Genomic DNA, 16686 nt, shown 5'->3' on the forward strand with positions numbered 1-16686 from the left:
AAAAATTTCAAGATAGGAATGTGAATTTTGTAAATTAATGATATATGAACAATTTATCCATTATCCAAAATGCAAGAACAAAAATATTCAGAGTAGAGGAAAGTGAAGCTTAATTAAAACCAATGTGGAAAACCTTTTTCAAAGATTAAGAAGTACCAGATTAGATTAAACATGGACTGAAAGACAGATACCGCTGAAGCTGTGTTTATCTCTGTGGTGAATGACTGGTGTGAAAACTTCAAGCTGGGCTCCGGGTTAACTCTGCTATCCTCAGGAGACATGGAGCCCTTTGGAGAAGACTACAAAGATAATAAGATGGAATGGAGGAACATTAAGCTGGGAAGAGAAATGCTGCAGGGAGTTGTCCGGAGCTGGTAGGAGAGGAAGAGCGAGACAAGTCATTTGTGAGTGTTGGGTTGTCGAGAAGGCGCAGGATGTATCTGAGGGCATCCAATGTTCTTGTAGCCAAGACTAACAAAGCACCTGGGAGAACAGCTTTGATCACGGTGACACGTACAGTATATCGGTCTGTGTACATATACATGTCGTCATCAACCTCCACTTGTACCCTCTCCTTCTACATCCACAGTACCCCCCACGTGTTGCATCAGCCCCTCTCATGGTTTTCTACCGTGGTGCTTCAGCTGAGGGCCACTTTATACCTGCACATAAACAGTGCGGAGACCCAGATGGCTACCGAGGCCCCCTGGAGGCTAGATAACTCCAAGAAAGCACCTCCTCATCGTTCACACATGGTGCCATAAATGAGGCCGGAATGTTAAAGAGTTATGGGATTTTATCATGCAGGCGCTCGCTAAAGATGTTTCCCCAGTGCACAGAAACAAGAGGGTTAACAATGTAACTGGTGGACCCCTTTGGGATACGCCAGGGTAAACAGTGTTTGCTTAAGCCTGATTCTGTAAACACCCTCCAACAGCGAGAGGCTCTGTGTATGTATTTATGTGTTCCCGCTCCAGTCTATACGAGGAAAGGGTAACAAGGACAATGTGCTTTTGTCAAAGGGGTTGTAATAGGACCAGCGGATGAAGTATCCACATGGGAGTCCCTGCCAGAGCGTGCATGCAGCTGATAAGGTGAGGAGTTCTGGGGGACAGGACGGGATGCGACAGGACAGGAAACAGGTGAAGAGGGTTGTGCGGTAATTCATGGCACCTCCCTGCAGGACTCCACTCTGTGTAATCTGAGGCAAGACGGTAAGAGAAATACAAGAGGGACAATCATCCGGTGACCCCGAGCAGCCACGGCGATAGGGATGGAGACCTGAGAGGCAAAGAAAGGGGAGGAGAAGAAAGCTACACAAACACGCACTCAAACACACACACGTTTAGACACACACTGACACCTGGAGACCGGACAATTGATTCAATGCAGGGCGAGTTAATAACACAGTCGGCTGCACAGCGAAAAAAAGGCTAACATGTCTGTACACAGTTAATAGACTGCCACGTTGCCCGGGAGTCCCAGTTGTGTGTGTGGTTGTGGTTGTGTGTTGTTAATTGTTCCTGAGTTGATCTTCTCAACAGTGTCTCTGATGTTCAGGAAAGAAAACTGTACCTTGTTTATTTATCCGTCACAGCTGCGTACTTCCACCTCTACTCTTACATTTATCCCCTCAATTGGTGTGATATGGTATGAGTCAAAGTTCTATGAAACGGCTCATTAATCACGTTAACATGAATTGATGTTTGCCTATGTGCTGTCACACTAAATGTTTTAATCCCGGTTTCATCCCACTTACTCAGCTACATTACTTCTATTGTAAAAATACTCCAAACATAATAATTAAAGTATTGTTTGTACATCAAAATGGTTTTCTTCGGCTTTTGATTTGCATACAGCTTTAATTTTTTTAAATAGAACCCCTGCACTGCTTTTTTGTGTCTTAAAGAAAATAATGACCCCATTAGCACATCTGTTAATCTGCTGCCAGTATCAATAATGTTAATGCAATCACACAGCTCACATTAGATTGTTTTCTGTTTAATATTGTAACTTTTTTTAGTCTGTTGTGCATTTCTATGAGGCAGTAAGAACCAATGCCATCTGCTATCAAACAACCTATGACCTCATTCATGTTTTTTTTACTATATCTAAATGTTCCGGCTGATCACATTAAAAACAACCTCCAGTCTTTTTCCATTACCCCCCTTTTTTATTATCATTGCCTTTAGCTTTGCTTTCCTCTAACCTTCAACGTGAATACAGTTTTAAAATTGGAGTCCTTTCATTATTATTCAGTTATTTTCTTTTGTGACTCTCTTTTCAAATTGACATTTCCCCACGTAGACACACAATTACGAACACTAAACATAATGTCGTAACTAGGCAACACAGAGGCTCGTCTGAATGGGAACCTTTTCACGCCACAAAAAGACGGCCAAAGATCTTCTTTTTTTTTTTTTTTTTAATAAGCTGTTGTGCTGCTTACAGCAACCGCAGCTTTCACGCCTCAACACCAACATCCCCGTGACCCAAATGCTTTCCCTCCATCTTATGGAGCCGTCTGACCTGAGTGAGTGGAATCACTGAAATAAATGCTGAACAAACTATCAGTCGTGAGCTCCATTGTTCCCTGTATCCTCCCAACCAGACACAGAATATCTGGTAGCTGGAGTTGGGAACTAGTCAACTACTAGTCCCTCCCAGGGTTAGCTAGCCATTAGGCAAGCAGCTAATATCTTACCTTCCTGGAGAAGGGCCGGGTAAATAAACCGTAAAAACATGGCAATGAATTTCATATAAAACAGCAGGTAATGCCACAGATGTAAACTCGGAGAGAAGGATGGATCCGTCTGACCTGAGTGAGTGGAATCACTGAAATAAGTCGTGAACAAACTATCAGTCGTGAGCTCCATTGTTTCCTGTATCCTCCCAACTAGACACAGAATATCTGGTACTGGGAGCTGGGAACCAGACACCTACAAGTCCCTCCCAGGGTTAGCTAGCCATTAGGCAAGCTGCCAAACTCTTACCTTCCCGGAGAAGGGCCAGGTAAATTAACCGTAAAAACATGGCAATGAATTTCATATAAAACAGCAGGTAATGCCACAGATGTACACTCGGAGAGGAGGATGGATGTGGACATGTGTGCAGGTGAGCGCATGGATTAGTGTTAGCACACAGTCGCAGGTAGGCGCGAGAGCAAACTTTTGCATTTATCGGTCATCTGTGCAGCCAGAGGTGGTGCTCAAGGCGCGGGTGACAGCTGCAGATGACAACGCCAACTGCGTGCAATGGCAGGGGGGCCTGGCAGCAGCTGGGAGGGGGTTCTGAGGACTCGCCAAACTCTTCACTGAGTCGTGATGAAAGATGTGGCATAATGGAGTGGGACTGGCAGGATAGGCTGACAAGGGAGGAGTGTGTATGTCAGCGGTGGGAGAGAGGTCTCCGTGTGTGCATGTGTGAGGAGTGCGTGTGGATAGTTTGCTCATGCAGGTATAAAATGGATGGATGAGAGAAGAAAGGCATTTGACACTGGGGCATAGGCACCAAATCGGTGTGCTAATTCACCACCTGGTTATATGAGAGGCCGATGCACACAGTTAACAGATGACTACAGCTGTTTATTTATACTGAAAAAGGTTTTTGTTAAGTTAAGCTAATAGTGTAAAATATAAATTGACTGTTTATTACCGACTTTCATGCTCTCGTTTTTTCTTTTTTTCTTCACAGAAAGCATTCCAGCCATCAAATACTTAAAAACAAATTCACTAAATACACCAAGAAGACTGACAGGCTGATGTCTGCAGATCCGTTTGAGTGGTTGACTTTGAATCATTTCCAACATTACCATCCATGAAACAAGATTACTCAGGACACTGTTGTTACTTTGTGTTGTCATGTTGTTGGACCAACACTCATTTCGAAGGCTCTAAAATAGCCTGAAGCGACTTTAAAACATTCAAGTAATGGCCTTGGCACGTCAATAACTAAATGTACCCTGTGCAAATAGGAAGACTGAAAAGAAATAGTGGTTGAAAATAATAGAATTTTAGAACAAGTGTGCACGCTCAACAACAAATTTGATTACCTCCAGCAAGGAGGTTTTCATTTCTGTTTATCTGCTTTTATGTCTGGAATACACAAAAACCACTGAACCGATTTTTTTTAAACTTGGCTGAGAGATGGAGAATGGGCCACGGAGAATTAATTTGAAACATTATTTAAAAATTTTAAGAAATACTGCAGAGATCAGGGCTGTTTAGAAAATGTGTGAGGAAGGGAAATTTGGTGCGGATTAAGATAATGATCCAGATAAAGCTGACCTCAATACAAGTATCTGCCCTCCTTTTATTGTCATGTTATATAAATTCAATACAAACCAAAAATAAAATTACAATACATTTTGGGTTTGAACCCATCAGATGTGTAAATGTTGTAAGGAATCAACGATTTTCAAATTATTGTATTTAAGTAACGGATTTCAGTTAGTGGCAACACTGGGCCAAAAATGGTTTTACAATATAGTGAACAATCAGATGAACTGGGGATTACAACGCTCTCATCCACCCTCACAAGACCCAGAGGAAGATTATGGTCCTGTTGTTGCAGAGGTTTGGAGGGGGGGGGGGGGGGGGGGGGGGGGCTTGGACCCTGCAAGTTACAGTAAACCTTTATGAAGCTGCTCACTGTCACATGAAAATCAGCAGCTGGTGACTCCATATGTATCAGAGGAGACACATGACAATCTTTACCCTCTGCAGGTCAACAGTGACGAGCACCGCAGTGCTAGAGGAGCCGGCTAATCCTAAATTGGGAGGGAGGGGGGGAGGAAAGAAATGAGGGAAAGGGGGAAAAAAGGATTTAGACTCTACGATGGAAGAATATAAATTTCCCTCTGCACTGTCTCTCCGCCCTCAAGAGACCTAAGTGACTCGAAGAAAACAAAGAGAGAAATACGACTGCTATGACAGATCAATGAAACTTCCTGGTCACAGCACACAGGATATATATAAGGCCAGTCTTCTAATCTCGTTTTTTCTGCCGTAATCGACCAAATCCCATACCGACTGTCTGTGATGATCCAAGCGCACACCCATTAGCTTCAACATAGCTGCCATCAATCTGGTCTGTAGAGCCATGCATGCGTCTCTGCCTGTAAAACAGACTTGCTTCTCTTGTGGCAAGGACAAATATGTGCTGCAAGTAAGTGCCTTTGTGTGTATGTGTGTGTTTGTTTCTGTGAGAGAGAGCCTCTTATCTGAAATGAATTGGGCGGGGACATTTCCCTGTAATGACAGCTACAGTATTTGTGATCTTCTTTAACCCTATAGCGAAGGTGCTGGAAGAAGGACAAAAAAAAGGATATGGTCTCAGTTGTGTATGTGTGTGCATTTGTGATTGGTTGTGTACCTGCCTGCACTTAAGAATGAACCTGTGAGCCAGCCCAATCGTCAACATCACAATCACCCTGTCATCCTGATCCTTCTGTACCTGCAGTATTAAATAAAGGCCTATCAATACTTCCTATTTAAAAGGTAGCACAATTTAGATGCTAGCTATTTTGTCTATTTCTGAATAGGATATATGGGTAAACAGTTAGATCAGTATATTCACTTAATTTCTTACACAAACGTTGACTTACTCATCTTACTTACACTACACATAATTATAGGAAGGATGAGTTATTGCTATTGTAATTGCAATATGTGAAAACGATAGCATTGAAAATTTCTTTAAACACACAAAATAACTAATTATAAAGAGAGTGCTGTTTTTTCCTAGGCAGCGACGTGGCCAAGGGATGTATACACAGAGCATATTGCACCAGCTGCTGCAGCCATCTGAGCATAAAGACCTTATCATTATAGCAGAGTAACAAGCAGCTAAATGAGAGGGCATCAGGGAAGTTAAAGTTTAATGGCAGCATAGTTGAAAATAACCCAGACAGAGAGAGGGCCAGAGAGAGGATGAGAGCGAGGGGGAGAGAAAATCCCTGCCCCTGTGAACGTTCACATAAACTGCGTATGCATGAGCCAGTGTATGCATGTCTGTCTACCTGGGATTGATGTTGTGTTGTTCTGCCCTCATCAAAACCCAGTCAACAAAGGCTGCCTCTTTTTCCCTGCTAGCTGCCAAGAGTCAATCGTTCTCCACAGGAGGAAAAGCGCAGCGTTTTCAGCATTTATGGTTATATTTTCACAAATCAAGGCAGAAGCGCAGGCACCGCCACAAGCTTGCACAACTGGCCGCGGCACTATTTTTTTTATCATCCAAGAGTCCATTGTTGTGGGTACAGCAGTGGCGCACACACGCTCCAGGTGTAAAACAGGTGAATTACAAAACGTGTCTGGTTGGCATCAATCATAACTAATCAAATCATCTCCTTTAGTTCCCTTTAAAAAACAGGGGCTTGCTCCACGATACACTGACTGTAATGGATGAGTTGAGTCAAGATGCAACGCACAATACTAGCTTCTGCTCAGAGGAAATTGATGTCCTTGTCTGGGAGATGCAGCGTCCTGAGGTGCAAATGTGGGATGAATACAAATATATAAGGGTAAAATTGCCTTAGTCTTTTCCTGTAGATACCACATTCTAGTAGTATTCTAGTAGTAGTAGTAGTAGTAGTGGTGGCATACAAGTATTGTAGTGATCGGTGAGAGGGATAGTATGATTGTTCACAGAACTGTTGAGTACCCTTACTTAATTGTAGCTTATTTAGTTGTTATGTTAGTAATGTCTTAATGTTCTCAGTTGACTAATGTGGTTCTTATACTTTACCATATATATATATATATTCTATAGTTTATAGTTAACTGGTAATATGGCCACTGAGACTGCTGGGGATGGGATCGGGTCCAGGCACTGGTTGTACAGCATTAAATGCCAGTTACTACAGATTACTTACCCAGCATGCAGCAGAACGAGAAAACTATAGCTCACCTATGCAGGTAGATACCTGTTCATGCAGGCCTTGAACAGTAACCTCAAGATCTTCAGCTGGATTTGGAAATTGACAGGGAGCCAGAATAAAAGGGAAATGGTCAGGCTGTGGCCTTCTGGGCGACATGCAGCTGATACAGGAGTGTGCTGCCGAGGCAGGTGAAAGGGGAGTTGGTTGAAATTGGGGTGAAATGAATGAACACCCTGATTATATCCATATCCATTATTGGGTAATAAAAATAATGGGACACCTCTGCACAAGTGTTTACTTCAGCCCATTTAAACTTCAGCTATGGTGCTGCTGTACAATGACCTTCACTCCACACCGTCCCTGGACTATAAAACATTCAATAATAACGCTTGTGTTCTCTTCTCAGACCATTTTATATTATAACTAAGCTTGTGCCTTGCGTCTCAGCATGAGGCAAGCTCCATTACACATCAGCAAACATCACCCTGCAGCTTGTTATTAGTTGTTAATAATTTAAAAAACAATGTTTTCATGTTTGTGAGTGACTGAGGTTAGTTTACCCTTATAGATGATGTGTACATGTGCATGGGCAAATGAACAAACATTAATTTAAATTTGTCTTTGTCAATCCCAGTGGGGATTCATTAATTTCAGGAGAGTGCGATTTGTGTTTGTATGTGTGTGCGTGTGTGTGTATGTGTGTGTCGGAGTGTGTGATTGAATCAAAGAGCACGCGCGCCACATGCCTGTGCTCCGCGACTTTATCAGATTTACTGAATAATTTATGGAGTAAGCGCGGGGGGAAAGTAGTGTGCATAATTGCATAACATCACTCCTATCTGCCACTCCTGCCATTAACTAAACGATTGGTCCCAGCACCTGCCCTGGTAATTAAAACCTTAGAGATTTATCATAAGCTCTGCCCCTTTCAGCCTGGGCCCGAGGTTCAGATTTGAGTTTAGTCATAGGTACGGGCGGCATTCAACTCAAAAAACACGTTATTTAACACCAGAAACCTCTAAATCAGACTGTTAGATGACAAGTCCTGTATGAAAGAGGCATGGTCGCCTCCGGGCACACACTGTCCTGTGATTAAGCTCCCTTTTCTTTCTGATTATGACCTCATTACCATCGCTGGCATCTGAGTGAAACAGAGAGAACTGGACAGTTGGCTCTGCAAACAGGTGGTCACCTAAAAAAGTGGATTTAACTCAGATGTGCCCTGTAGCTTCAGGTCTGCGAGAACATTTGTCTGATTGTCATTAACCCCGGTGACTCACAGAGCACATGGCTGGGTAATTAAAATTAGGGACATTAATCATGTAGTCTACTCACGTGGTTCCTCAGCTGAGCATCAGTCTCTGCTTTCGTCTCCATTCATAAAATAATCATGTGTCCCTTACAGAGGAACTGAGGCTATAATTCAGAGGATATTTCAAAACAACACTGGACAGTTCCCTCACAGTTATTAACTCTGCGCCCCCCCCCCGACATGCTATCTCCTCTGCCCTTCCAGGAACAGTGGCAGTGAGTTAAATGAGTTTCAGGATACCAACTGAAGTATGAGTGTATGCGGGCAGAATGAACATGGCTGGAGGCAAGGGCACAATGATTCAACCAAAAAATAAGTCACCGGGAGCATGGAGGAGGCCAAGTCGAGGGAATTAACAGTATGGTGCTTCTGACTTCTGGATATTAGCTCAGCGGGGCTAATTACGCTATTACACCCTACCTGTGGGCTGCAATTTCGCTGATCCAGCCAATACATGCCCTTAGTGAGTAAGTAAAGTTTGCACACAGAGCAGTCCAGTGTCCTTAGAAATGTTGTTCCTACTGAATTTTTTTGCAACACATGATCTATGTCCAGCACTCAACCAGGGGAGGAAGTATCTTGCCCTCAGGTACGTTGATGGGCATGCAGACTTTCATGCTGAACAGCCAAGATAGCAATATTTCATCCTTTTTGTTTTCTGGGCTAAACTTAATACTGAACGTGCCTAAACTTTGCTATACCAAGAGGCATGCATGAATATTGTTGGAATATTTAACTGAAAATTATCTGTAACTATAGTGGCACCCAGTAGAGCTCACACCTTCGCCAAGCCATAACAGTCTTCTTAAATCAAACTAAGACGAACCAACATAGACACAAATATATCAGTCTCGCAATATATGCCTGATGTTTCCATCAAGTTCCCAGGATTTTTCCCTTGGAAGTTGGTCAAAATGTCAGAAAATGTTTTCCTTTATCCGCCTCCTATCCATAAGCGCATGAAAATGTATGCGCTTATGGAAGATTCTTTCTTGGCACAGATTTCATCCTTCCACCAATTTTTGTGGAAATCTGTTCAGTAAATGATTCTCTATTGAGCTGACGAACAAATTAACCCCACTAGATCTAGATTTGTATTAGGATCTGCACCAACATGCACACACTCCCGAAAATATGTCCCCCAAACATGACTCTTTTCATCAGATTTCATTGATTACATTTTTTTTTGTATGTGGACAAATTAAACAAATTCCTGGATCTGCCCCATTGTGGGGATCTGAGACAACATTCAAAGGATTCTTTCTTGGCCTATGTTCCATTCTGGAGTTTTAACATCTTCCTCCTACAAACCAACCAACCAACAAGGAAATGGAGAGGGCTGAAAACACAACCTCCTTGGTAGAAGTAGTGTCATGTCGGAGTGAACTACGCAGTTATCAGGACTTCCCCAGTGGCCACGACTCAAAGTTTTATTTAAGATTGCAGCCACGGGGGAAGAACATAGCTCCACTGTATTTACTAGAGAGAGAGGCCCCCTCGAGCGTGAAGCACTCCATCATGCTCAGTGCTTCTTGGCTTTACATCTATCTCACAACAAACTTGACTAACAGATCCAGTGCTGCCAGTCCCGCGAAGCTCGGTAGAGATGGCACACGCTGGAGCAGCCTCTGCCGCCGCCAGAGTGCAGCCAATTGAATTTAGCACTCGGAGAATCCTCTGTCGTGTTTTCAGACTGAGTGTGGAAAAGGGAGCAAAGGTTTGTCTGACTTCTTCCTGTGGAGCTCGTCTGGTTGGCGCTCCCTCTGTATTTCAGGGATGCTCGGTAAGAGGTTTTTTTTCTGTGTAAAGACAGCTGTAAATTTTGTGTTTAACAAGCCTCGAGCTGGGTCTCCTGCAGAGTGGGTGTTTGAGGGGACACCAACAGGTTTCATACAGCATGTGCGCCCTAGTGTTTAGATACAATACAAGTCTGAAGTTGGATTTTAAGCTTTAATGTTGTTTTGGTTTTTAGGCGCCAAACTTTACTGGAGATTTTTTACATAAATAAGTTAATTGTTAACTGATGATATAATTAATGAGGCCTTCCCAAACTGATGCAAGTTTCATTAATCTAATGGTAAATTAACAAACTGCTTGTCAGATGTTGGAGAAGCTGATACAATAATAACATGCTGAACATAAAACACTCCAAATGTTCTGTCAAAAAGCAGAGCAGATTAGCATTTAAAACAATTGTACGTTGACTTATCTGCTAAAATAAAATCTAAATCATTGAATACGAAATGTTACTATTTCAAACAATATATTATAACCATAAATAATTCACTGCATTATAGTGTTGACAGTAACCTGGTGTGACATTTAGTATGACAGCAATGAATGCACTTTACTTTTTTATTGACAGATAACAATGACTATAAACACTGTCCCTGCTAATAATGTCATGGATAGTTCACATTATATTTTATACATTATTTATGAGTGTATGGGAAATCTGATGAAAGTGTAAATGCCAGGATTGTACAGGGAATTCTATTATCTTCAGGCTCTTTCAGACCTGACGTGACGCGATGAATGTAAATAACATGTCACGCTAATACAAACATACAGTTTTGCTCTGGCTACTGTAGATGCAGGTTGACTAAGGAACAATGCAGCGTAGTCTAAGAGGAGATACACACTATCTGTAGTCAGGTTTTGGGAAATGAGAGCAGGGATGGGTACAGAGAGTTAACATGATATTTAATCCAATCCATGCGAGTGGAGTTTTTATTGTTGAGATGACCGGGTTGAAGCTATTGCTTCCTCACAATTAAGAGGAGCAGGTTGATGACTTCGAGGTAAACCTTTGACGCCCCGGGCCTCTTACCCTGGAGGTATATAACTGGGAGGACACCATGAGGCAAACCCAGGGCATACTGGAGGGACAAGCTCTCCCAACTGGCTTGTTTAGAAGATAACTAATGTGTGGGCTTCTCTACTGGCCCCGTTGCCACTGTGACACTGGATAGAGAAATTAATGACTGACTCAATGATGAAAATACCAACAGACTCTCGACTTATCCCAGAGGGGCTCATAAAAAGACATCATTCAAAAAAATGTTAGTGGCAGCAAAATATCTGTTTCACTATATTCCCCTGTCACACTTTCCATAACTCATTGCTACTTAACACTTGTGTATTGACAATGCATACATGTCCTTGAACTAGGATAAATGGTAATCAATAAAAAAAGGCTTTTGAACATGTGCCATCACCCTTTAAAAGCCTATTTAATTATGTTTATTATTGATATTTTCTTTTCCAAAGGCGGCAGTGGAGCGAGCCAGACAACATTTCTTGATCATAAATTTTGAGCAACAGGAAAAAGCTGCTTTAGGACGTTAACATGACTTTGGTGGATTTTGGCTTATAAATCCATTATGAACAACCAAACATGCAGGGGCTGGTGATATTGTGCGCAGCTTACAACCGATTTCCATAACAATCGATATGAATCCATACTCTGCTTTAAGAGGGACCACACATGCTCTGAAAAGGAAAATCCCTAGCTCGCCGTCTTGTTGTATCACAGAACAGCACATTGAAGGTGAGCTAAAGGAAACCTGCCAGGGGAATTACTCAGCACTTGAGTGAGCCCAAACCCAGTGGGTGCCAACAGCTAAATTTGGCACAGGGATGCACCGATTCAAATGTTTCAGTCTATTTACCAGTACTGATACTGGGCTTTTGGTATCAGCCGATTCTGAGTACTGATCAATTACCAGTTATCTTAATTAATAAGCCGTAAGATTCAATGTATTTGAGACTGGTGTATGTTTATGGATCAGGAACCTTGGAAATTAGATTTCTCTTTCAACTTCTCGTTATTATCCTGCAGTGATTTAAGCCGTAAAACATGATGGTGGAGCAACTTTAACATAACATACCTCAAACTGCTGCCCTTTGCTTTTCGCTATTGTCATGCTTTTGTAAGATGAGATTAATTTTTGTGAAGACTTAGTTTCACAAAAATTATCTTTAGATTTAGAAATAATTGGTATAATCAATAGTACATGCAGTGCAGATATATTATAATTATTGTATAAGTTCCTTATCTAAGATCAGGAACATCATGGGCATCTTGTTTGCATCCTAGTGGTTACAATTGGTGGTGTGACTGAATATATGGTCAGCCTTCAATTGTCCTACTGCTGAAGTGGACAATAAGGTGGACTTAGTCAGACCCTGTCAAATGAAGCAGTCCTTGTGTTCTTGTTTGCTTTTTAGTTTATATATGTGTACTATGAGGCTCATAGTGACCGGCATTACACTGGCGCCTGAAGATGTGTGAGTTGTTCTGCAGAATAAAACAACCTAGCTACCTCTACAACAACAGTGTCTGTATTTTTTCACCATTGACTGAAAAATGTGTGATGTGATTGATGGTGGCATTAAACGGTTCTAAAAGAGAGTCTGAGGGCTTCAGAGAGATAAGAGAACCTTATGTGAGAGTGACACTGATTAATACAGTGAATCAAGAGTCACTAAACTGAGAAGAGGCAATGAAATCTTATGAAAATAGTTGAAAATGTTTTTAAAACATTTATATCATCCTGCTCTGCTCCTGCTATGCTCATTTCAATAGAGGCTATGAGACACTAAACTATCCATCTCCTCTGAACCCTCCTACTCTCTTTGATTTACGAATCACATATAATTGGCTTTTATATACTGATATCGAACTGCACGAGTGGAGAGTGAGGACTCTGCAGTGTTTATCTATCTCGATCTAATGAAGGGTCATATGGTTTTCCTACAATTTTCAATCCCTGAATTACAGTAAATAAACAGACATCATCTTATAGCAGTGATTATGCACATTTTGGAAAATGATTTATCCGAGTTAACACAAGCAGCGGGTTGTTGAAGGCAGACGCTCTTTCACTTAGCTAATGAGGGAATACTACCCACAACAACAAGCAGCACCATATGGTGGTGAACAGGCTTTTTCATGTAATATTATGCCGAATCTTCTCAGGTTTAAATGTTTTACTTATGTACTGCGGTCTGACGAGGTCTTCTAATGTTCCTTCTTAACAGTTTGTGAGAGGATTTTACCTTGATGAACATTTGTGTATCCTTCCCTGTGATCTCATCTCCTGAACTATGTGGTTCAAGATTAATTAAAGCATCAGTCTGTGTGGTTTGCCTTATTAAATGCAAAACTGAACCAAATTTAAACTATTTACATTTTCTAAGGTCAGTATCCATGCAATTAATCTTTCATTATACTCCAGCCTCCAACAACACAGGCAGCCTACACACTGTTCCCCTGATGCAATGAAAAAATGCCATTGAAGTCACCTTTTACATGTAGCTCATCATCCCAATGAGAAGGTCAATTAGATGGCACGCAGGCGTACCTTAATTTGGCTGAATTCATTTGCAAGAGAAATAACACAGCAGAAGACGAAGGGAAGTTCACCTACACTGCACTTGCTGCCGGTTGCTGGCCGGTCCTGGCAGAGGAACGTGGCAGGGGTGGGAGGTTCTTTTTGGCCCTGACACATTCAGAGAAAGCCAGACAGTGACATTATACCAGCCAGGCAGCACACGAGGGACTGCCATGTAAATACCATCTCCGAGAACGCAAATGGCAGCGAGTTTGTGGTGGTGTGTGTTTGCTTGCGCTTGTGTGTGTGTGTGTGTCTGTTCGGACACACACACTGAAACTACACTGTCAAAGAGATGTGTGCTGCGCTCAGATGATATTAGAAGGAAAGGGAAAAAATGGGCCAAGCACCTAATTATCCATGCAACATGACTGAGGTAAACATTAAACAGCACAAACTGCGGCAATGCTTTTGTACAGTCAGGTGAAGGGTGGTAGAGAATTCAGAGAGAGAGAGCAGAGACACACAGCTGTTTCTTCTTTATCCGACAATATTCACAAGGAAGAGAAAAGAGTTCTTCTGCGATCAGGCATGTTGATACAGTAAACTCCCAAACTGTGTTGTTTTAAGAAAGCACAGAAGATCGTTTGGGGCATCGGACGCCAAACCACCGAGGATTCTGCTAACTGTAGCTGTGTCGTGGCAGAGCCGGGAGACCGGGAGCAGACAGGAGAGAGAAAAAATGCTACAGAGAAATATCTTCAAAGGTAAGAAAGACGGCAGTTTGAACCGGCTCCGTTTTGTCAGGGAAAGATCAGAAGCAGGCTGCACTAGAGTTCCAATATGCATTCACGAGTTTGTAAAACTGGGACTTCTCGCGTTTCAACTTTTTTTTCATCATCACTCCATCTCATTTCTCCAGAAAGTGCGCAATGTAGTTTTTGTCATATCGAGAGCTGAATCCTTCACCCCAGATGAGGCTGGTTTCACAAAGGCAAACTATTGGTTTTTAATAGTTTCATGATTTTTGTTCCGACTATTAAAATGCCACTTCTGCTCCCACTCAACATGTTTGTGATTCACTGTTTGGTTTTGCTTGAAGGATATAATTTCCTTACAATAATCACGGTGACTGTTTTGTCATTGTTATGGATTGTGGGACATTTAAGCGACGCAAGTTAACATGATTACTATACAAGAGTGTAAAATGTTGCAATTTCTCTGCGTCCCACTGAAAGCAAAGCATTTTACGTCAGACGGCAATGACTGGAGAGGGGGAATAAGCTGCAGTAACTTTAAATGTGGTGAAAGAAAAGGATCCAAGAAAAGTTTCTCATACGCCAGAACAAATGAGATTCGGTGTTAGGAGGAACGATTACAGAGTAAAGAAGAAAGTGATTGATGGCGACAACAAACATGGTTTAACAGAGTTTCCTGTTGGAGAGCACTGTTTGTGTAATTACTCAGACACAAGAGGCAGACGAGAGAAAATTCCACTCTCCTCTGTTTCAGGAAGTTGACAGCCATGCTGAAGATTTAAAGTCATTCAGTCACCACACAGTCTGTGAGCTGTAGAATCAGTCTCATTCTCCATCTTTACCTTTACTTCCTATCTGTGTCTACATACAGTATCCATATATTATTATAAACACACACAGACATACCCAGAGAAAGCTTCCCACCCAGGACTGGGGGTCTTTGCATAAATAAAGAGGCAGTCAGTCAAACCTTTAGACAGCGAGCTAGTGACAGGGAGTCAGAGACCTGCTGACTGTAGAAGAATAATAACAAGAAGGAACAGCTCCCATTGGTTGGCAGCAGACTCTGGCAGGTTATGGGACTTTTGAACCATGGCCTCTCAGATACAGAGTCTAGTCAGACTCAACCTTGGTCCACCGATCTGTCACTCTTTCCTCAAGCAGGATATCACAGTGGTTTCTTTCCGAACTTTGTGTCCGTAGTATTGTAGAAAAAGCTCAAGCATAACAAATACATTATTTAGCACTAAATTAAAGCTATTACACTGTATTTGAAACAATCCAACGATGAGTCTTGATTTAATATAACTAATGCTTTAAACGTTAATGTGTCAGTGAACTGTGCACTGACTTTGACCTGATGTGCACAAATAGATTACGAAGCATTTGAGTATTGAGGTTGAAGCTAATATTAAGATTATGCAGTAAAATGTTTGCACAGTAACAAAGTTTTCAGAAAATCGGTCTCCCCAAACTGACTGGGTGGAATGAATGTCTATTGTGTCATGGCCTGAAATTAAATTAAATATGAACAATTTAAATTGATCAATTTTTTCACAGATTTTTGTATTAAACTGAAAATGAAAAATATTCTATTCCCATTCATTTCCTGAAAAAAATGCATCATCTCTGCACCAATAAGAAAAGCAGACTTTCAGGATCAACATGTGCAGGCAGAAGTTTTTGCCTGTCTCTCTAAACTGTATGTCAGTCTCATAGTTTACCTATTCTGAAGGAGAGCGGGCCACCGGAGGTGCTTCTCACCCACATGGCTAAGAAGAGCAGAAGCGCCCAGGCTGTGAGCATCTTCTATGACTCCTCATGGGTCCTGCCCCGGGGTGCCCCTGTCACAGCCACCTGGAAAACACACAGAACACAGCACAACATTTAGACTCGAACCAACATCAAGGAAAACACAAATTAGACTTAACTGTGCAACAATGTTTCTTCTGTAGTATTGTATCGGAGAGAGTTTGCTTCTACAAAGCCCACAATTCATGTGACTTATGACTTTCATTATGTGCTGGAAGTGGGCTGTGTTTTGGACCCCGAACATTTGCCTTGATGAAGGTTTTAAAACCCAATGGCTGACTTTTTGTGTAAATCCATGCAATGAACTTAGGTCTACAGAGCCTTTTCTTTTCATCCATTCTTTTACTTATTTGTAGGAGACATACTATGTTCTTTTTCAGTTTTTCCCTCTCATCTAGTTTGTTGCAGAGATTTTTTTTTGTGTAAAAGGTCTTCAAATTCAAAAACAGTTTCTGCTGTAAATCAGAAACAGTATCAGAAGTATTTTATTGCCAAAAAAATACTTCTCCACAGAAAACACTGCTCCTGAAGCGCCTGACGTTCAGGAAACACGTCGTCAGTGTTCTGACCGATGCAATCACAATCAGGAGG

The 16686-nt window shown here is 41.8% G+C and overlaps 1 protein-coding gene across 1 annotated transcript in view; it reads right to left on the bottom strand.

Moving 5' to 3' along the window:
• Positions 1-16089, bottom strand: part of grik4 (glutamate receptor, ionotropic, kainate 4) — a 161647-nt gene extending 145558 nt beyond the window's left edge. The window contains exon 1 of the mRNA XM_062386081.1: positions 16008-16089. Coding sequence (XP_062242065.1) covers positions 16008-16089 — 82 coding nt within the window. The remainder of the gene's footprint in view (positions 1-16007) is intronic.
• Between the last annotated feature and the right edge of the window lie 597 nt (positions 16090-16686).

The sequence above is a fragment of the Platichthys flesus genome, chromosome 4, assembly GCF_949316205.1.
Source record: "Platichthys flesus chromosome 4, fPlaFle2.1, whole genome shotgun sequence".
Classification (NCBI taxonomy): domain Eukaryota; kingdom Metazoa; phylum Chordata; class Actinopteri; order Pleuronectiformes; family Pleuronectidae; genus Platichthys; species Platichthys flesus.